Source organism: Motacilla alba, chromosome 1 (assembly GCF_015832195.1).
Source record: "Motacilla alba alba isolate MOTALB_02 chromosome 1, Motacilla_alba_V1.0_pri, whole genome shotgun sequence".
NCBI classification, from domain to species: Eukaryota; Metazoa; Chordata; class Aves; order Passeriformes; family Motacillidae; genus Motacilla; species Motacilla alba.
Window position 1 is genome coordinate 63,703,142 of NC_052016.1, and position 22,805 is coordinate 63,725,946.

Here is a 22,805-nt window from a genome sequence, read left to right on the forward strand (position 1 = left end):
AAGAAACAATGCCAATTTAAATGCTGGTAGATGCCACACAAAGAAGAGCAAATATTTTTCTATGTCCTACTAAAAACCAGACAGAATATGGTGTAAGATACAGCCTAACCTTTCCCACAAGGGAGATGATTCAATGTTGAATGAATGACAGAGAGGTTGATGTGACACCAAATAATATCTCACACATGGTATGTTTTCTGCCACTTTCAGTACACCCCCCCCTTGCTGGCAGTACTCAATATCCAGGGATAGTAGGGAACATTTGTTGGGGGAAGCATATATTTGTGGAAGTGCTCTGGGGGAGATACATATCTGCACTAGACTATCCTGTGAAAGCAGAGTTGCAGTTGAAGTAGTTCTACAGTAAAAGAAATGTGACTCAAACAAAGACAATGGTCAGGGTGATGCCATGTCCTTCACAATGCAGGATTTAGGTTGATCAGAATACAAAACTGCCTACATAGCAAATTTTCAAGCTTTCAGTGCTATTACTTTGTGAAGGAGCCTCACTATTCTCTTTCCAGATTCTCAAGTGTTGATGGTTTTCCTCTAGTGTTTACAGAATGCTTTGCATTAAATCATTACCCAAATAATATCGCTTTTCTTCTGGTTACTCCAGTCTGGCTTTAGGTAACCTAGCTTTCACTATCAGCATCTGAATACCATTTCCTTCCTTTTAAATTTAAAAATGTACTTTATAAAATTTTGTCAAATTAAGCATTTAAGTAACTTTTTTTTTAAATAAAAAGTTCTGGAAAAGCAGGACACTTTCTGAAGAAGTATTCTCTTGCTTCACAGCCCTGCTGATCCACAGGATGACAACACCAGAATTAACACAGTGTTTGGCTGAGATGAGCTGATTGCTGTTAACCTTGAGCAAGACAGGTTATTCTGCACAGCAGGGAAAAACAGCTGTAGGATTTTTGTCCTTGTGGTAGTTGTCTGTCACAACAACCACATCCTGAACAAGTCAGTCAGGACCTTTAATGTGCAGTGGGATTCCTTGCTGATGCAGCAAAGCAGCAGTCATGGGTAGGAATTCACATCTCCACTGCTCCTAGTAACCAAGTCTGGCAGAGCGGGAGAACGATTGTCTTCCAGAGGCTGAAGAAGCACAGACTACAGTGATAGACATCCTGGGTTTCCATGAAACATGGCAGCTGACATGCTCATGTCCCTCCATTTCCCAGAGTTATTATTCCCAACACTTGGTTCAGTGGATGCTAGCTTTTGGACACACTCATGCCTTAGGAGGCAGCACCAGGGAGCAGAGTGTTGTGCCTCACAGCTGTAAAAAGAGTCTTTGTTCTGCAACAAGGCAGTGCTGATGTAGCAGCTCACTGCCAAAAAGGCAGATGCTCCCTTACCTTCCCATATTCCCCTCCCATTCCCAGGCACAGTTCTGGCCCTTTGCTCAGGCTGCCGATTGCTCTCATCTGACCTACGAGTGGGTTCAAATCACTAATTACAGAATGCACCCATCAAACCCCAGGGTTCTGCCAGCTGATGCAGCTGAACTGGCTTCACACTGGCAGCAGCAGCAGTGTAACAGAAGAAGCAGCATTGCATGACTTGAAGTGGGTTCATCCTGTTGGAAGCATTGAAATATTAGACCATCTCAACATCTCACGGGACTTAGGCACAAGGATCTGGCAGAGCAAATACTCTTGAGGGGTTGCAGTATGCATCCTGCCTTTAACACCCCATCCTAATACCTCTGGCCTCCCGTCTGGCTTGCAGTAAGAACAGGAGGTGGCATTAATGCCCAGACTTCACACAGTGTGCTAACAGCATTTTCTGACCTTCAAGGCCAGACAACAGGGGCAAGGCAGAGCCACCTTGCAGCCTGCAGGCTGCCAGTGGGGTCATGTGTAAAACCTCATCGAAGAACTTTGGATGGCCTCCTACAGGCAGCTGAAAATGCAGACTTCAATTCAGGCCAAAGACGGGTTGGCCTTGTTTCAGCTCTAAGGCCATGGGGAATTCAGCTCTGCCTAATCAAAGAACCAGCCTACAAACTTCCTTGCTTTGCATTTCAAATGCAAAGTCAGCAAGAAGACATGGAGAAGAGAGACAAAAAAGCAATTAAGAGTAACAAAGATGAACAAGAGAAGATAGTGCAAATGAACGTTGAGACAAGAGATATTAGGAGAACAAGCCTATATAAATTGTGCAGAAGGTTTTACTGGTGCTAGACTGTCTGAAAGGACAAGAGGGATTTTTGAAGGTGAAAAGAATAAGTTATGCTTTGAAAACAGATGGTTTGCTAGCTCAGTGATGGTTGCCATGAGGACTAAGACATATAGGTAGCTTGTTCCAGAGGAAAGCACTACAGGTGAAAGCTACTTCTGACACTTTCAGGATTCTGAGAGAAGAAATGTTCTAAGGAAGGTGTCTGGGGATTGAGTGGTTGTCTCCACTTCCTGGGGGAAGTGTTGAGGGATCCCTGGAAGGTCACAGCACTATGCAATCACACCTCAGGATACCCAGCACAGCCATCCTTCCGGGCTGCTTGGAGCACCGGACTTAGCAATTAATTATATACTTCCCCCTGGATGGAGTTAAACTTTGTGGATTTGTAATATCTGTAAATTTTATAGGAAACTAGCCTAGCTCTTGTAGTTCTTACACATCCTGGATTTTATGTGATTCCAAAAGATCCACTGTTTTTATTGTTTTTATATCTTAAATGACAGTCCCTACCTGAAGGGCTTCTGTAATGGAGGTAATTGTATGTGTATGAAAATGAAGTAACTATAGAAGCTACACAACCTTTTTCCAAATGTATCTCAGCAGTATGTAAATGACAGCACTTTTTTCTGATGTTGATTTTCACTGCAGACACCATTGTAACATTGCATTTTGGAGATTATAAACAGGCTGTTCTCTATTTCTAAAACCGTGGAGTACAAAAGCAGTTCCAGGAATAGGGGAACCCCAGAAAATGGCTTGTGGTCGGTAAGTATACAGCATCTGAAAGGAAGGGGAGAGGTGTAAGTGTGAGCAATGAAATGTACAGTATAGATGATCTTACTCCATACAATCCAGTACATGGTAGAGGCATTTAAATGGTGTGGTTAAAGACTAGGTGGGAAAAATAACAGTGCTGCACAGACTCCTGCAGCTCCATCTGGTTTGTCTGAACAGAGCACACTCAATTAGCTCAGCAAGTCTCTAATCAGCAAAAAAGATCTTCATTTAACCACTGTCCACGTCACCAGCGCAGAAGGAATTAGCTCCCAAACCAAGCTCATCTGACCATGTTAGCACATAGTTATATGTCTGTCTTTTTCATGTAACAGTTAGCACACTTGACTCCATAGGTTTCAAGTATCAGATTAGTTGTGTCCCAGAATCCCTCTAAACTTAGCCAAACACAGGCTTCTGGATACCAGCCCAGAAAGAGTTCTAAGAATTTTCTTAAATTCTGCATTATGCTGTAATCCCCTAACAATTGTGATGGGAGACAGAGCTGCAGCAGCAGTAAGACCTTTGAAACTTTGTTTACATGTTGCAGGAGGACAGCATCGGGAAAGAATTCTTGGCCTGCTGTCAGAAGTGCAGCACTTTTTGCAGCAGGAAAATCAGAATCAGGACTCTTATAATGAAAGCTGTTCTGCCAGCACTGTAGATGTTTGTTTTGCTGTTTTGCCTTAGAAACAATGAGCAACATTTTTGCATTTTCATTAATTAACATTCTTGGTCAAAATCATTACACCCAGAAAGCTCAACTGAATAGCATTTTGTTTTTTTCCTATTAAATCTTCTAAATCCACTGCAAAATACATCAGTTCTCTGGAAAACAATTGTTCAGGCAGGCTGCAGCTCCCATCTACTCTCTCAACAGTTCCAGCAACCCCAAAGTGCATTTGCAAGGTTTGGAGGTACTTGCCATTTGCTGACAAGTGGCAATGGCATCAAGCCCTGGAGTTTCTCACTGACATTGAGTTCTTTCTCATTTATTTTCCCTGTTTTGTTTACTTCAAATGCACTGAAACAAATGGCCATATAAATGTTAATGAATTACAGGCTCACTAATCAGACCTGGGTTTGCCTCCAAGTTTTAGCTGAGCAATGTACTGTGAAAATTCTTGAAAAGCCAGTTTAGTTTCAGAGGGTGGTGGTGGGAGGCCGATTATTATTTCGTAATGTTCTCAGACCATAACTTTTATTGTAGTAAAAACAGGAGGAAAAGCCTTGAATGAAAATCAAGAGCAAAATATTCTTGCAAGGAGACCAATTGCTCATCCTGAACCAAGGGTCTGATCTTCCAATATTAGGCTAGACACAGTAATCTCAAAATACTCCATGTGCACCAGCACTGCAAAAGATATGGCTGAATTTATGAAGTAGATTATGCTGTCTAGTGTACATTATGCCTAGAGACATCCTGTGACACTGGCACTGTAAATGCAGAGATGTGTCTTCAACAGTGCTCTGAGCTCACAGAGACTCTGCTCTGCTCATTTGAGCTGACTGTGGCCATTGGGGTGAGGAGTCAATGGTGCAAGGCACAGTTGTAGTCACTCTGCATTTTTGATGACTGAGATTGGCTGGTTTTATTCATACTTAAAGCTTGACCCAGCTTGGCTCCAGAATGCCTCAATTTTAAAATCTTCTAGAGCATACTCTGAAATGTTTTCCATTTCCATTTCCATCACAGAACACATCCACAAAGAGAGATATTCTCCACCCCACTCCCAACCTTACTTCATACTTGAAGAGGTGCTTGCAAACACGAACCTTAAAAAGTACAGACAAAAGGGCAGGTAAAATGGCAATGGGACAGGTAAAAAGGTTATAATAAATTTCCTCTGTCAGAACTGCATCTTAGCTCTCTCTGCCTCTGTTTATAAGCCCAGATTTGTATGTCTGAACTTTCCCCCAAGTAGCACATGACAGAGTTGGTTTGTGCCAGGTTCCAAAATCAGCTCCCAGAGACCTTTCCTGACCACAGACTGGAGCCAGAGCAGGCAGTGTAACCTTACTGTGGGGTCACACTGTGCCCATGTATTAAAAAATAATTATTTTCTTTTTTGCGCTTCACTTCTGCAATTACATGAATGTTTCATTTCCTGTTACTATACACTATTAACATTAGAATTGGTGCTTGAACTAAGTCAAAACAAAGCCATGATGTCACTTGCCAGAGCAGGGAAAATAAAACACTGCATTGAAAACCACAGCTCTTGTCTTGCAAACTACGAGATTAAAAAATATAACAACTACAGCCAGCTCAATATTACTACTGTATCACACACTTGGCAAAACCAGAACTCACGTATTCAACAGTCTTTAGCTCTCAGATGTCTACTGGACATTTTTATTAAAAGACTAAAGTACTTTCTGCATGAGTTCAATATGCAAGCCCAGGTGTGCAGTATATACAATCTGTAGCTTTCATGTTTTTTACATTAAAATTATTTTTATATAAGCTAACAGTAGTTAACATTGTGTGCATTTTTATATATAATTTTAAATCTTTGAGATAGATATATAGATGATTATATATTGTTTAAATATTGTGGTGATAATACAAGTCTGTCTTTCTCCTCTTTGTGCCTTTCTGGTAAATTCATAGCTATTCCTAGTTACAGTTTTTAAACTAGTAGGTCCTTCACATTGATGACATAAAAAACAAATAAAGGACTTCAGAACTCTGAATATGATTGAAATTGCACTGACTGTGAAAAAAAGGCTGTAACAGTGTCTGATGCTGTTCACATCACTGTAACTGGCCTTGAACAAGATGGTGCAATTCCTACATGCTTTGTAATACTCAGTCTTGTTCCTTGAGGCCTTAAAGGGATCTCATCCCATAGACTGCACTTCTGAGCTGTTAGCAATGACTCTGCAGGGTATTTCTGTGTGGTCTGTAACTGCCCACATGTACACATTATGAATAAAGGGACTGAAACCAAAAAATGGAAATCCAAATTGAGTGCGAGAACAAGACCTGAGCATCACAGGAAACTCCTGCCTCTGCTGGGAAGCAGAAAAGTACTTTGATTCCTAAAAACATACTTACAGGCTTAGCCCTGAACACCCTAGAAAGCGGCAGGGCTCCAGCAGGGCTGGGACATGGGAGTTGCCCACTGTCAGTCCAAAATTCAGCCCTTTTTCATGCTTCTCTTTCAAGATTAACATTTTGTAACTTGGGCCAAATACCGCACTGTGAAAACAAACTTTGTACCTCTCTGTAGACCAAACTTCATCATCAGCACCACTGAAATATTATTATCATGGCAAGATCTCAGGTTCTTGCTATCCATCCTCAATATCCATGATCTCCACAGTTTTGTTTCCCTACCTATGGAAATAAGTAATAATTTGTTATGACGGCATTACACCAGAAAAGAAATTAAGAATGAAGAAACATATTCGGTCAATATAACTACCAACTATCATGGCTATGTTCAGGAATGGAGAATATAATCAGAAATCAAGGAAATTATGAAAAAGAATTTTCCCGGTCCTTAATTTTCAGTAGGCTACAAAAATCAGAAGATTCGGCCTTTATGTTTGCAGTTTTCATGTGAAATGCTCTTAAAAAAAAAAAAAAAAAAAAAAAGAACTGCAAATAAAAATCATGCCCCGAGCCTCTGTCTGCCTAGGTCAGACTCCAGGTAGTAAAGACACCCACAAATGATCAAGTTGTTCCTCTAAAAAACCTGGGCCTCAGGAAAGCAGCTTGCTTATAAACAGGACTGCATGCAGAAACTGAAATGGTGCCTTTTGTGTTTAGCAGCAGCAGACCTGTTCAATAAACTAATGGAGAAATTGCTATTTTTCCGTCTGTGTTTCTTGTATGAAGCATGCAACTGAGGGCTTTGGATGAAAGCCAAGTCTTTAAATAGCACTGGCCACCAGCAGAAATCCAAAGCAGTGGATAGTAAACTCAGATTAACATAAAGAAAGAAAAACTATCCCCATTTTCATGGCATTGCTCTTATGTGCCTAGCTGGAGCTCACCCTTTTGCCTTGCCCCAGAGGATTCTGAAGACAATTTCTATCCTGCTGTTTAGGGGCCCCCCACGGCTCTGGGCACCACGAGCACATCGCACCCTGCATGCTCTCCCCCTCTGTATGCAACATCCACTCTCCCCAAAAGCAGCTTCTCTCTAGGATGTTCAGCACAAACCCGCCTGTGAATGGTGAGAAAACACACCAAAAAGATGATCAGAATAATTTGCATATATTTGATGTTCAGCATAGTGCATCTGTTGCATGGTTTCCATATTCATGCTGTTCTCAGAGGAGAATCATTTGCTTTGTGCTATAAGAGCTACGCCCCCACGCCTCCCTGATTTCTCTGCATTCACTTGCTCCCATACGTATTAATTTTTTCAGTGGGACTTCTACCTGGTTTCCTACCCCCATAGAGTAGTAATAATTTCTTCTATGAAGCCTTGCAGTAGGTGGATAAACGTTACTGGCCTCATTTCACGCATGGAGAATCTGAGACAGGAGGGTTATGCACAGACTGCCATCACAGAGAGGAGGGGCTGTAAGCACCGGTTTTGACACACAGGAATTTCTCTGTTGCCTCACAGGTGTGTGCTGTGCTCCCACCCATGCTCTTGAGCTTCTCAAGACTGAAGGACAGCATGACCTTCTAGGAAAAACAAGCCCAAACCTAACAGGCACTGTGTGCACCACAGCGCTTGTTATTGACAGCAGAAAAATATGTGTGCTCAACTTCGATGTGCACAAATGTGTTTTCGATGTCCCAATACACTTTGCTTGTGCACATGTACACGTTTGTGGGCTGAGGTATTCACGTGTGGCAGGATGTCCCAGACAGGAAATTTGCTGTGATTTAATGTCTGATGAGCCACAGCTGGAGGAACACAGGACTAGACCACATTGCAGAACAATTTAAAAATGAGACACACAGAGGGGGCCTGTGGCCATACAAAAGAGTGCAGAGGGTGGATGTGATTTCTTGGCACTGCTCAAACAAGGCAGCCTGACCTCACATCACCTCTGTAATCCTTCGCTTACTCAGGGATATCCAACACTGCCTTGGCTGGGCATTTGAGCACAGTCATTAAACAGTAAGGAAGCTGGTGGCACTTAAACCAGCTGACACATGTGAAGAAGGTTTTGCTTGCTCTTTCAAATGTCAAAACCAGGTCAGAACTGTAAGACAGCAGGATCAGACGAGGAGAAATCCTCAGGGCAGCAGCTAATGTAATTGGCATAGCTGGGAGCTGGTGAGGCAGAATGGGCAGCAGTCCTCCCTCACCTCAGCACGGCCCCACAAGTTTGCCAAGGGTTATTTCAGGGCAGAGAAACAGACAGAGATGGTTCCTCAGCCTCCTTACGACTTTCTTTTCCCCTCTGTGTTTCTAGAAAAGTTCTATCCTAAGGCTGCGTATGATTGACAAGTTAATAAAGGGCACGTAAGGATACAGAGATATCTTCAAACTCCTTCCTGAAAAACATACAAATCTATGCAGAGGAAGGCAACATCTCAGTGTTGAATTTCCTCACCTCCAACAGTCCTTGGCTGTAGGGCTTCTTCCTGAGCCAGAAGTGCTTAGTAGCCTTTTCTGCATTTTTTTAAAATTTCTTTTCAATAATCTAAACTTTTAGCATCCTCCACAGCATCCTCAAGCAATAAGTTTCAGGGTAGCTATAAACAAGGTGTTAAAAGGAGCCATCTTTTGACTCTTCTGAACTTGTCAGCTCATCATTTTCTTGATGTTCCCATATTTCCTGTCTGCTGATAGACAGTGAATAGTTGGTCTCTTGTAATTTTCTCAGCTCTACTGGTGATTTCAAAGATTGCCATCACACCCACCACCCCAGACATCACTTTTTAAAGTTAGTGTGTCCTATTGCAGATAATATTTTGCTCCTTGCCTCCCTTCTTGGTACTGGTCCCACTTTTACCACACCTTTTTGACACTTTGAGGCCAGGCCTGCACATGGCAATTGACATTTGGGCATGCAGCAATTACATTCAAAATGTGTGTGTATGTGTGTGTGTGTGTGTGTGTGTGTATTTACTCTGTGTGTGCGTATATACAGACATATGGCAGGGATGTTTCTGCTTTTATTCTCTATTTCCTTCTTAAAATTTCATTAACAGTTTAGTCTTGTGATCAGCACTGAGAGATGCTCTTATGTTTTCACAGAAGTCTCTATTATCGCTTCAGGCAACTCTGCCCTGAATTGTATTCATTAGCTAAACTCCTTTTTTATGTAAAACTCCTGAAGAAATACATGAGATTACCAGCTTCTTCCATTTTTTTCTCTCTACCTATAGCATCACAGCTGTGCAGAGAGACTTCCATGTGCCCACTGACCCAGAGAAAGAACCAAACGGTGAGGAACACCCTGGTTCATCCTGTGTGAAAGTACTCACAAAGAATATAGTTGGGATTTTTTAATAAATACAGAAATTGTGTAGCCAAGTGTCTGTGTAGAATGTGTAGAATGGGTCACAATGAGCTCCATAAAGACCTGAGCATCAGACAGGCCTCTAATTCCACATTAATACAGGTTATGATCCATCCTGTACTTGGAACACTCACAGGGAAATGGTAGGGCCCAGCCCCCTATTCAGTAAGCAGTTCTGTTTCTTCTGCAGAGGACGATGGAAATCTCCAGCATGAGGAAATCTGAAGAACAAGGTACACAAACATCTCCCCACAGAAGTGCATGTCTAACTAATCCCCCTGATGAAAGAAGACTGGCTGACTGAACTCTCAAGGTCCTTTTCTACCCTTATCTTGAAGTGCCTCAGATTATCAGCCATCTCAGATAGATAAACAGATCAGTCACTATTTCCCCAGAGCATATTTGTGGATAGAATCTGCAAACACCTTCTTCTCTCATCCTTCTCTTAAAATTCCCCATTTTTGAGTACCTCCTACAGTGCTGCCATACCTTTCTGAAACAAGAGAGCAATTCAAAATCACTCAGAAGCTGGGAGATACCTCCTAAGTGCCCAACACTTCCTTTGTCACCCAGGTACCTTTTTGGTTTTTGCAGAAAGGAGGAATGTAGTGGACACTAAATTCTTAACAGAAAAGAATAAATATCTGTCTTGAGATCTTTGAAAATGACAGCAGCTTTGTATTTCCAGCTGACTTGTGTTATGACCTCAAGTTACTGGATTGCCATTTGAGAAGCTGTTTTCCAAAATGGAATCTTTTAGTCCTGTTGCCTACTGTCCCCTACAGTATTTTAAAGTGATGTTTTGACAGACCAAGAAGTTAATCTACCCATTTCCTTATAATGGGTATTGAATCCTGCCATTTTCCTTGTGCATCTGCAGCAAAGTTTGCTTTCTAAACGTAACTAAACATGTTACCCGCTGGTAGTGTCAGAATTCTAGGGATAACACCATTAACACGCTGAGTGCTCTGATGATTATTTCCCTATTGACAAGACTGAGAGCTCACTCTGTGTAACAATGACCTAAAAAGCACACAGGGATGGATTAAAATGGCAGAACTCAATTTCAGGCTTCATAAGATTTCTGAAGCAAATGGCATTTTGAAAAATGGCTACTGAGCGAGTTTAGCATGGCAGGATTAGTCCCTATAATGGTTAAGAAGTCAACAGACCCCAGCTCATTATGAGTGGATGCTAATTATCTGGAGTGAATGGTACCTGTGTGCAGCATCCAGCTGGCCAGGAGCCCAGAGTGGCTGCATCAGTTACAGGCCTGAGATCGAATTTTACTTGCGCTGGTCCTGGGGCATTTCAGGTGACATGGGAACGGTATCAACAGCAGTGGAAAAAGCTCTGGCCTCCTACCAAGGTGAGCAGAGTCCTGATTACCATCCACCGGCTCCTGTCCCGCCATCTAGTGGGGTGTCTCTACATGGCACAGGCGTTCCGAAAGCCTTAAGGCTGGCACAAAAATAGAGAGCTCACAGGAGAACAAATAGAGAGCTCACAGGAGAACATCTTCTTTGAGTCTTCTCAACAGGGATCGCTAAAGATGTCTTCAGGGTGAAGAACTGGACAGAGATGTTTGCCTTAGAAGCACTGGCTAACTTTGAAGAGGTGCCTGTGGATAGAAACTGTAACTTTGACTCATGTTGCAGTAAAACCAGCTCCATGGAGGGAGCTGTGAGCTGCACTGCTGGGACCCTCTTCCCCAGGGCTCAGCAGCTCTTTGTGCTCAGGCCCATCCCTCACTCCCCACCTGGGCTGTGCTGCAGCCATGCTGTGTTCAGCCCGGCTCATCCCAGCCCTCAGCGTGGCTTTAGACATTGGTCCCACACTGCTGGCCCAGCTGGGGCATCCTGGGACTGAGCCTGGCTGAGGAAGACACTCCCCCTGCCTGCACTTCCAGCTCCCCTTCCCTTATGTAGCCAGCCTGGCTGCTCCATGAGAAGTCAGCTTGAGATCTCTTAACAAATGGATCTGCTCATGAGCTATCTCTGCTGTGGAGAATAAATAGGATAAATTCCATTTCCATTCTTTGCAAAACAATTGAACCAGCCAGGCATGCACTGATATTTTTGGCTTTTTGGTAGATGACTTTACAAAACCTCCGCTCTATTGTAAGAGTGGATATCTCTGCAGAGAGACATCCAGGTTTACGGCCCATGGACTAAGGAGAGTCCCAACGCAAGAAATTAGACCTCTGCTTACCTTTGCCTTAGGTTTCGCATGGAAGGAGTCCTTTCTGCAGCATACCTCTAATCTGAGTCAAAGGATTGTACCACACTGTATTTAAATAGGACTAAAATAGGGACTCACTAGGATTAAAACTCTGGGCACTGCAGAACCTGAATGCTTCTCCTTCTGTGTACATGTGATTTCCATGCAGACCCATCCTGCCATGCAGGGCAACATTCCTCTCCCATAACATGCCTTTCCCAAACCCTCTTGTTCATTCTGAATAGGAATTTCAGGATATTAATTTTATCCTGATTGTGTAACCACTCTAAACAGGTATAAATGACAGCACATAGTTCATGTAAGAATCACTTGGCGATGAATAGGGTTAAAAAGAACCTAGAGACAGGAAGAATCAACCATTATTTCTGTCAATAATAACAGATCTAACATGTTTTCTGGTCTCCCATGAGCAGGTTTCTAGCTTATCCTCAAAAACCTGCCAGGACAGAGAACTAGGTAGACAGCCTATTCTTTGCTTGTCTGTTGGCTGTACTGGAAAGCATTTGCAATGGCTAACCTAAATCTTCCTTGCAGCAAAACAAACTCATTTTCCTTCTACTCATTCCCTCTGCTCTTGTGAACCCTTGCTGAGCGGTCCATAGCTTTTTCAAAGTGTGGTGTTAAAGCTGGAGTCAGTGCTCCAGGAAATACCAGCACCACCAAACAGAGCTCAGCCCCTCATATCTACAACAGCACAAGTTTCTTATACATAACATCACCACTTATCTACTCCAATATCATGTGGCCTTTTCTCAGAACAGGTAAAATAGACATTAGGATTTTTTTTTTCCACTGAAAGGCTGCTCAAGCATCAGAACAGGCTGCCCTGGGATGTAGTTGAGTCACCATCCCTGGAAGTATTTAAAAGACAAGGAGATGCGGCACTCAGGGACATGGATTAGTGGTGGACTTGGCAGTGCTGGGTTAATGACTGGACACAATGATCTCAGAAGCCTTTTTCAAATTAAATATTTCTATGACTATGATTCTGGTTCAGCTTTGGATCCACCAGTATCCCAGATCTTTTCTGTAGAACTGCTGCCCAGTTCTTTGTCCTGTGTCCATGGCTGATAATTTCTGCTCTGCATTTGTGAGCATGACATCAGAGCACCCATATGGAGCACATCACCATCTCAGCATTCCCTGGCATTTGCCAGCAGCAGAAGCCTACAACAGAGCAGACAACCAGGGCCAGGATAAGGCAGCACTTCCCGTATGCACTCTTTCAGTTTCTAGTAATGTGTGGCTCAGAGCTTGTTTGAATGTTATGCTGCATCTTTGTGTTCAAAAGCCTTTGGTAGGTTTTCCTTTTAGCAAATGTTTGACTGCTCTTTGATGAGCTGGCCTTGTCCAAATGCCTTCTAACAATTCAGGCCACTTATCCAACGTGCCAAAATCACTTTTTAATTCCAATTTTAAACTCCAATACACTTGTGGTCCTTCCCAATGTACTGATACTGCCACTTTAATGAAAGCACTCTCTATTCCATCATTGAGCACAGCAGTGGGACACAGTGGCAGTAGACCTGAGGATCAGGTGCAGGCATTTCCACCACAGCCCTTTCAGACACCTGGATGTTTATATGGTTAGTAAGTATAAAATTGCGGGTGGGCAGCACCTTGCTTCATAGTTTTAACTTGGGAATCGCAGTCCTGTTTTTCCTAAAAACGCAGCAGTTGCAGTGCTGGCAGACAGCCTCACACCCCCCAGGGTAGGGTTTGGGGGAGCTGGCCTGGTGCAAGCAGTGCCACAGATAAAAGGGGTTTGTGGCTGCGCAGTGACCTCTCTGTCTGTTCACAGAAGTGCAGCAGCCAGCGAGAGGAACAGCAAATACTGAAAATGCCAAGGTAGGAACACCTGCATTTGTTGTGAGTGCAAGAGGGGCTGTTGCTCAACCGAAGACCTTCCTTGTATTCTAAGAAGGGATGCCTTTGTCTGGGATACCTTAATCTGTACAGTCCAGTCTAATATGGTCTATCATTTGTGAATAAATCTGAGCTGATAAGCTACATTAATGATCAAACCTCAAATCTTTCAAATATTAATCTTGGATTCTGGCTTAGTACACTGCCAATGCAAATGTAAATTATGAATTTTGTCTCGAGATCCAAAACAGTTGAAGGACTGCCAAGCACTGGAAGACTGATTATATTCATAACATAAACTCACCTGAAAGAGTCAAACTGATGGTCTGGCTTTGTAAGATGAATTCACAATTAATAAGAAGGGGTAACAAATAGTGATCAAATCTTTATTGCCTGGAAATATCCCGGGGAAAGAACTTGAAGCAAACCAGTTAAAAGCTACAGTTTCCATCTGTGTGGTTGAAAGAGGGGCTACAAAGTCACAGCTCCTTGTTTGAATCCTAAATTCCAGACAGATTTGTGAAGACATGAGCTGATCACGCGCATCCTCTCCCAAAGCCTTTGTGCTGGGAGATGCACTGGGGAAGGGGGCACTGGGCACAGACTGTCCTGCCAGCCTCTCTGCAGCACCAGGACTTGCTCAGTCCTTTAGTCCTCATTTTTCCAGTTTCTTTCTACCAGCATATATATATATATATACTTAGGGTCCTCTCCCCCACACCTAGCAAATGATGTAAAACATCACCACTTTTATGTGACTTTCACAGCCTTTTACAAAGGTTAGACTGGTGCCATCCCTTATGTCTTAGCCCAGTATCACCTCTCTTCCTCTAGCTTCACCTCTGCTTTATTTCCACTGATTGCACCCTGCAGGAGACATAGCTGAAGGCAGGATCCCCTCCCTTTTCTTACAGCTCAATGGGAGTTGCCACAACGGGCTGAAAATGTACTGTTTGTTTAGGGAAAGAATGGTGTAGTATCAGCTGTCATCTGGCACTTTAATCCAAGACACAATTAGTTGAGCACAGCCGTATCCTGACTCTAATACTTGATGGAAGCAATACTGCAGTAATTCACAACTGTCTGAGGTGTGGTTTTCCATGAGAAGGGCTTCTTGTGAGACCCTGCAGACACCTGCCTAGAAAATCCTCCTCAGATACTATTAGAAGACTCCTCTATAAACCCACAGGATTCCATCGGTCCTTCAGGATTTACACAAGACCGAAGGTGAGGTGCGCTATCAGGAAAACTTCTCACATCATTTTGGTTGTCAATCGGCAACTAAAAAGGTGGAGGGAGGGGTGGAGAGAGGGACCACATTTTTAACCTATCACTCTGAAATGTGAATCCAACTCTGGCTGGATGTGAGAAGTGCTTGAAGAGGCTGCCTGGACAGAAAGCAGGTGAACACCATTGAGGTTTACTCAAATGTCACTGGTTTCTGGAAAAGGGAAAAAAGCATTTTCAAATCTATTTTGCAAAGTATCAGCACATGGCATAATTCTGTGTTTATACGGGATCACGGGAAAATTTCAGCACTGGTACCTCAGTGAAGCCTATGCCAATTAAAACTGCTAACTTCAGCTTGATACTGATTCATCTTAACTCCACATCAAACTGGTGTTCACAGAGGAGCCTTGACCCATTTAACAAACGCATTTCTAAATGACATCTCACATTTTACACCTGCAACTCTTAATGCAGACCTACAGGCAAGGCAAAGCAACCTGAAGGTCCATCTACCTTCACACTGTGCTAAAGGCTTTCTACCCTGACTTCAGGAAATTGAGTCAACTGATGAATTTGTGAGAGGTTTCCGGACTACTGCAGAAATATCCATTTTTCTAGAATGGTCTCTTGAAAATAAAATCAAATTGAAGCACACCTACTAACTGGATGTTTTTAGCTGCATATTACACTATGTAGAAGGAGCCAAATGTTCCCCTGTCACTCAACACACTGCTAAAGATGTAAGTTGCTCTTTTTCACTGTGGTTTGTAAAAAGAGGGGTTATCTTTTATCAGGCCAGCTGCCCCTGAGAAAAAAAAAAAAAAAAAAAAAAAAAAAAAACAAACAAAAACAAAAAAAACCTTTTGGGAAGAAGCCCCTTCTTCAGGCCTGAAATAGCAGCAGGAGTCTTGAAGGTGAAAACCAGCAGAGAACGACTTATAAATTTAATTAGATTATGTAAGATGCTAGACCATCTTAAAAAAAAAAAAAGGAAGGGCACTGATATCTGGAGCAAAGGAAGGAAGAGCAGAGAAAGAGGAGATAAAAAGGGAGCTCCACTGGCACAAGCAAGGAAAGCAATGAGCAATTCACTGCCTAAGGAAGGCGAGGGACAGGGAATTGTGTCCTGTGCCCTGGTGTCTCTGCCAAGTCCAGGATCATTAGCAGCATTAAGTGTTTCAGGTGCCATGATGTCTTTTGAAGGTATTTTGTCAATGTCTCTTAAGAATCAGAGTTCAAGTGAGGTCTAGATTTGTTTCAGCTGTGACAGACTGCTGCAGAAAAGTACGTCCAAAGGGGGAAAAAGAGGTCTAGGCATAACTGCCCTTCTGTCTTTCATCTCGACCCTGACTACTGGGCTAAATCTCATTTATCCTCATAAGAAAAATATACCTGCCCCAGCCAGCCCTTTTGCGAGTGCATAAGCAGTGCCTCTGAACATACCCAACTCAATTTCCCTGAGGGAGTAATAACAGGAAGAGTTCAACAGCTTCCTAATTATTTCCCTATAAATGTTTTGAAAACATCACTTGTTTGGAGAGGTCCAGCACCCAGTAGAGCAAATGTATGTCCATATGTATGTACACCCAGTAGGGTGAATGACTTTCTGTGTCCCTGTGTCACAGCCCTTGCAAGGTCCAGAGCCCCTCAGCAGCGTGTGGGCATCACGGAGAGGAGACAGCAGCTGGAAGTGGCCAGGACGGCTCACGCAGACACACCCCTGTCAGAAAAACCTATGGAGGGGACACCCTGGCTGTGGTGGGACACAGGCATCAGTGCTTCCCCGGGGTGCTTGGGAAAAGCTGGGTGCTTTCTCCTTGGAAAGTCAGTGTGTGGATTTGCCAGGCTGCCTGTGTTAAACTTGAGGCTAGTCTGGAAAATGTGGGTGTAAAGATGCTTCCTAATACAACACAAGGAAAAGAGAGTAGATATACACTAAAAAAAAAATTAAGGAAAAAGAAAAGATGCACAGATGTCCCAAAAGCTGTACCATCTTGGACCAACCGGCAAAAAGAAAATGAAAATGTGATCGTCCCAGCCCGGCGACTCTGAGTAATAAGAAAAGAGCCAGTGATCACACATCCCAGACACCTCATAAGAAGTTAGACAAAAAGAAAAGTGTTACTGAGAGCTTAAAAGATTAGGAGAAAGAGGAAAATTGGTGTTGACACCCCTGAAATGCAAGCACAGGCAATGAGGGAGAGGCACCAGCCGTGCTCTGGCACGGGGCAGGACGGGTTGCTCTGCAGAGATCCCTTCCCCATGACTCGGGAAGGATGAAACCCTGCTCCCCGTTTTGCAAGCTGAATCTGAGCGCTGCCCCGGCAGCCAGGAGGGCCCCCCGTGTCGTGGGGTGCATCAGGCACGGCGTGGCCAGCCGGGCCAGGGAGGGGATTGTCCCGCTCCGCTCCCAGCTGGGGCTGCCTCACCTCCAGCGCGGGGGGCAGTTCTGGGTGCCACAGTGTAAGGAAGACACGGAGCTACTAGAGCGCCCAAAGGAGGGCAATGACGATGGCCAAGGGCCCTGAGGGGCAGCCGTGTGTGGTCGCTTGGTGCGCCGATCCTGGAGGCGACGGCGGGGAGGCCCCGGCGCAGCGGCAGCTCCCGGCGCGGTGCCGGTGCCGCTGTGGCGCTGCCTCGGCCCGCGCCGCGGGAGCCCCGCGCTCGCGCCCCCCTCGCGCGGCGGTTCCGGGCGCGGCCGCGCGGGGGCGCCGCTGGCGGAGGGGCGGGGCGGCGCGCAGCGCGCGTGCGCGGTGACGCGCGGGGCCGTGCCCGCTATATGAGCCCCGGCAGGCGCTGACTCGGCCCTTTCCGCCCCGCTCCCGCCCCGCGCCCGGGTCGCTGCGCTGAGACCCCGCGCCCCCCGCCGCCCCCCGCCGCCGCCATGATCATCTACCGGGACTGCATCAGCCGTAAGGCCGCGGGGGGAGGGGGGCGGCGCGGCCGGGAGGGGCGGCCGGGCTGGCACTCGGAGCGGGGGGGGAAGCGCGGCCCGGGCCCGTGCGCTGGGCCCGGCGGTGCTGCCGCGCATGTGCGGGGCCGAGCCGGGGCGGGGGGGGGCGCGGAGCCCGGGGGCGGGAGCGATGCGGGGAAAGCGGTGAGTGCCGGCAGGCGGAGAGTGACGCGGCTGGGTGTGTATGTGTGTTTGTCTGTCCCCCGCAGAGGATGAGATGTTCTCGGACATCTACAAGATCCGGGAGGTGGCGGACGGCCTGTGCCTGGAAGTGGAGGGGAAGGTGAGTGCCCGCCCGCCCCGAAGGAGGGAGGGAGGAAGGGTTGCCGCGGTGACTCACGGCCGGTGGGGAGTCGGGGTGGCGTCCCTGCGAAGGGCCCGAGCAAGGAAAGAGAGAGAAGGGAAGACTCACCTTGGCCCAGTGCCCCGTGCTGCCGTAGATGGTGCCTGAGAGAGCCCGGGTCAGCCAGGCTGGAGTGTAATGGAGCTTGGGTTGTGCCCCGTGGGGGAGTCGTGCTTGGGAGTCATAGAATCATAGAACGCTTTGGGTTGGAATGGACCTTGAAGATCATCTAGTTCCAACCTCGCTGCCGTGGGGAGGGACACCTTCCACTAGACCAGGTTGCTCAAAGCCTCATCCAGCCTGGCCCTGAACATGTCCAGAGGTGGGGAATCCACGGGTTCTCTGGGCATCTTTTGTCAGTGCGTCCCATGTAAAGAATTTCTTCCTAATATTTAATCTAAACCAACTGTCTTTCAATTTGTATCTATTCCCCCTTCTCCTGTCACTGGGGAATTAGTGCTCAAGCTGCAGCCAGGTTCCTTGCACTGAAGTGTGTCTCTCGAGTTGTGCCCTGCTGCCAGGTCATAGGTGTGTAAGAGCAGTAGCGCTGAGGTTTTTTGCAGAGCCGTTAAGTTTTTTGATGTCTCTAAATCTAGATGGTCACCAGGACAGAGGGTCAAATTGATGACTCTCTAATTGGTGGCAATGCCTCTGCTGAAGGTCCTGAGGGAGATGGAACAGAAGCCACGGTCATAACTGGTGTTGACATAGTAATTAACCACCACCTTCAGGAGACCAGCTTCACAAAAGAATCCTACAAGAAGTACATCAAGGATTACATGAAAGCGTAAGTGTTGGTAGGATTTTCCTTTCAGTTGGATTGCAGGGGTTTTGTGTGCCTGAGATTGTAAAAACAGCATTGGATTTATTCCTGTTAGGTGTTCATTCTGATACAGGTGTGAAACTGGCTGTGAACTTCAGTCACGTCTTAATGCTTGGCAGAACTGGGGCCCTAAAGAATGGGGGATGGAATATCTGTGTTTATTTTGGCTGAGGTAGAGGACCTGGTCATGTGCTTTGGATCTTATTTGTAGCCTTGCTGTTTTCTGTTTCTCCATGCCAGACCTTCATGTGGAAGGGACTGAGGTGGTAAAGAAAAGCTTCTGAAGCTGTTCTAGAGTGACAATGTAAACAGCTAAAAACTGTGTGTGAATGGGTCTCTTTGCTAGTGCATGGTGTAATAGCTGTTGGTTGGTGTTCAGTGGGGTTAATACTGAAAGTAAAAAAGCTTTGTGATATGGGTGGGTGATGCTCCTGATGCTGTGGAAAGGGCTTGCTGATATTTGCCTGTCACTAGCCTAGTTATAAAATCACCTTGGTAGGAGTGGCAGGTACTGTTTTGGGATTTCACTTGAAAAACTTAGTTAAAATTTGGGGGCTTTGGGGGAAGTGGGGGGAAAGGCAGCAAAATCTGAGTTTGACAGGTAGCTGGGTAGACTCTTTCTGCTGTGACATCCTGCCAGACAGTGAAGTTATTCAGCTAGAACATGTTTTCAGGGCATTTTTTCTTTCTCCTTCCAGAATCAAAGCCAGACTTGAGGAACACAAGCCAGAGAGAGTAAAGCCTTTCATGACTGGGGCTGCAGAACAAATCAAACACATCCTTGCCAACTTCAAAAACTACCAGGTAAGTTACGTCTCCTTACAGCAGTCTTGATAAGCTGTGATTGGTTCATCTGCTGAACAGCTTGTTGAGAATTTTGAGGGCTGCTGTTGTGAGGATGCTATAACCTGATCATCTCGGAGAGTATTAGGGGCCTGAGAGTCAGGGAGGAGAAACAGCCAAAGACTGTTGGATGTTTGGGGATTTCATTTCAGCTGGTAATGCTTGTAGTTAGCTACATTTGTTGTTAGGGTGATTCAGGGACTGTGCAGTTAGTCTTGGATCGCTTTGGCCCTTACTGTCTCTTGCTCTGTTTGTAGCAGCATGGTAAAATTATTGAATCACAGAACACTTTAAATAGAAAAGCATCATGGGGTTCCAATTCCCTGCCATGGACAGGGGCACCTTCCACTAGACCCAGGTGCTCAGAGCCTCATCCAGCCTGACCTCAAACACTTCCAGGGATGGGGCATCCACAGCTTTCTGGTCAGTCTGTGCCAGTGTCTCACCAGCACCACAGTAAAGAATTTCTTCCTAATATGTAATCTAAATCTATCCTCCTTGGAGTTTCAGCATCATTCCCTGGTGTCCTATTGCAAGGTGCCTCTGTCAAAGTCCCTCTCCAGACATTTTGTAGCCCACTTTGTGTACTGGGTGCTGTAAGGTCTCCCTGGAGCCTCTAGGGGTGAACAGCCCCAATTTCCTCAGTCTGTCCTCATAGGAGAGGTGCTCTGGGCCTCTGACCATCTCAGTGGCCTACCTGGGCTTGGTCCAGCAGGTCCACATCCTTCTTGTGTTGGGATCCAAGCTCCAGAGCTGGATGCAGCACTCTGGGTGAGGTCGCAGCAGAGAAGAGGAACAAAATCACATATCTTGACCTGCTGGTCACTCTTCTTTTGATGTTTGGGTTTCTGGGCTGCAAGCTCACAGTGCTGGGTTACATGGAGTTATTTGTCATCCAACACGCCAAAGTCTTTCTCCTGAGTGCTGCTGTCAATCCGTGCCCAAGCCCCGCATGTATTTGTCCTTGGGGCTGCCCTGACCAGGAATAGGGCATTGCACTTGGCCTGTTGGACTTCACAAGGTTCCCATGGACCCACCTCTCCAGCCTGTCAGGGTCCCTCTGGATGGCATCCCTTTCTTCTGGTGTGTCCACCATGGCGGCACTAAGATGGACAAGCTGCAGAGAAGAAAAATCCCTGTGGCTGGTCAGGGAGACTTGTAAACTGAACTTGGTTTAGTTGCATTGTTTATACAAAGGTATTGTATAAAAAGGCATTTTCTCCTGGCATTAGCCAATTAAATGTCTTAGAAACACATTCCTCTGAAGTTCTTTGTAGGGGAGAACATGAATCCCGATGGAATGGTGGCTCTCCTGGATTTCCGTGAGGACGGTGTGACCCCATATATGATTTTCTTTAAGGACGGCTTAGAAATCGAGAAATGTGTAAGTACTGAACTGAACTGGGTTAATGTGCCCAAGTACATTGTGAGCTCCATCTCTTGTTCTCCTGTATCCCTGTTGAAGTTGAGCAGTAGCTGCCAGTTTGAAAACTTTTAAATATTGTATTAGTACAGCCTGATTGGTGCTTTTGTATTATACAAAGTGCCCGAAACTTTAAATACTATTCAGTTGTACTAGAAGGGGATGTGTATCACTGCTGTGACTCATGGTGACTTAATGGCCAAGAAATGCAGAAGGGATTGATGAGATGTGTGTAATTGGGAATGGGTTTAAACCATAAGATTAAAGAGAGGTCCTCTGAAATGGAGCACTTCTACTTTGGATCCCTTTTCTGAGGGTTAATTGTGAAGTACCTTGCATGGTTATGTTCCATCTTCTTTCATTTAATCTGATGCCCTTATACAAGAACTGTCAGTATAAATATTGCCCTAAATTTGGGAACACAGTATTACTTGACCAGATACTTAACCTTTTTCTATCTGGAATCTCCCCACTACCTGAGCTCCTGTGGTCTGCTTTAACTACTCTGTATTGGAATGCGGTTGCCACAAGACAGTATTTGGATCTCAACACTTGTGGGTTTTTGGCTTGCTTGGAGACCTGTGGAATTCACTGCAGTGTGGGATCAGCAGTTGCTTTGCCCATTGTGGACTTGTGAAGTCTGTATATAGACAGCTAAATTTATCTGTAAAGGCTCTCACAGGCTTTCTGGTATGCAAGTCATGTAAAGACGAGCCAGATTCTGGTGTGGAGCAGTAGCCCAATTAAAGGAATACTTCAGTTGGCCAGACAGACACAGCACCTCCCACAGCCCGTTGGATGGGGGATGTCTGTCCTGGCCCTGGAACAGGTGATCACCTGGAAGGCACCTCCTGGGAGCAAAAGCTTCTGTGCATCTCCTCTATGGGGAGACATCCCTCTATGGGGGCACGCCTTTTGGATGTGTTGTTTGGATAACTCCACCTACTTCAAGGTGGAGTAAAAGAACAGTAGCAAGGTGTCCGCATGTGCAGTAAAACCTTCAGCTTCTTGCAGCTGTTTTCAGAAACAGCCGGGTGCATTGTAAGCTCTGGTACTTGTTGAGGATGTGCTTGAGAGCAAATCTGAACCTTGGTGTGTCAAGCAGGAATGATGTGGATGAGTGCTCAGCGTGGCTTGCTCAGCAGCTGGTGGCTGCCAGTTGCTCTGTACGATTGTAAAAATGATCAGCATCCTCTGATAGACCATGAGCACTTTTTCTGTTGCTCCCTGGTTTGCACTTGGATGCAAAAATAACTTCCTTGCGCTTTCTGCCTGCTTGACTGTGGCAGACCAGATTGAATTAGGGAATACACAAGTTACAGAAACTTGCTGATACTGTTATGACCTTTAACTAACACTTGCTACTCTTGTTTCAGTAACAAATCAAACAGTATGGTTTTGGATCACTTGTCTTCATAGCTGGCTGCTGTTTCTTCTTCATCGGCACAACACCAGGAATCAGCAATGTCTAACTGGACTGATGTCATCTTGAGCTTTATTCACTTATTTTGACCCTGATTTGGAGTGGAGGCATTGTTTAAAAAAACAAAAAAAACATCTATCATGTAGGTTGTCTAAAATAAAAACTCATTTAAACCATTCTAGGTGATGTCTTTTGGTCTGATGTGTCTCTCAAGGTGACTCGAAGGAGAGCTTGCACCATGGGATTGGATGC

The 22,805-nt window shown here is 45.2% G+C and overlaps 1 protein-coding gene and 1 non-coding gene across 2 annotated transcripts; both read left to right on the forward strand.

Annotated features, from left to right (window-relative positions):
- The first annotated feature begins 17,484 nt into the window (after positions 1-17,484).
- TPT1 (tumor protein, translationally-controlled 1) lies at positions 17,485-22,734 on the forward strand. Its single transcript, XM_038126837.1, has 6 exons — positions 17,485-17,657; positions 17,908-17,981; positions 18,638-18,828; positions 19,563-19,668; positions 20,975-21,091; positions 22,507-22,734. The coding sequence occupies exons 1-6, from the start codon at positions 17,630-17,632 to the stop codon at positions 22,507-22,509; spliced, it is 519 nt and encodes a 172-aa protein (XP_037982765.1). The 5' UTR covers positions 17,485-17,629; the 3' UTR covers positions 22,510-22,734.
- Positions 22,316-22,445, forward strand: LOC119710661. Its single transcript, XR_005259596.1, has one exon. It is a non-coding gene; the product is annotated as a small nucleolar RNA SNORA31 (small nucleolar RNA).
- Positions 22,735-22,805: the final 71 nt, after the last annotated feature.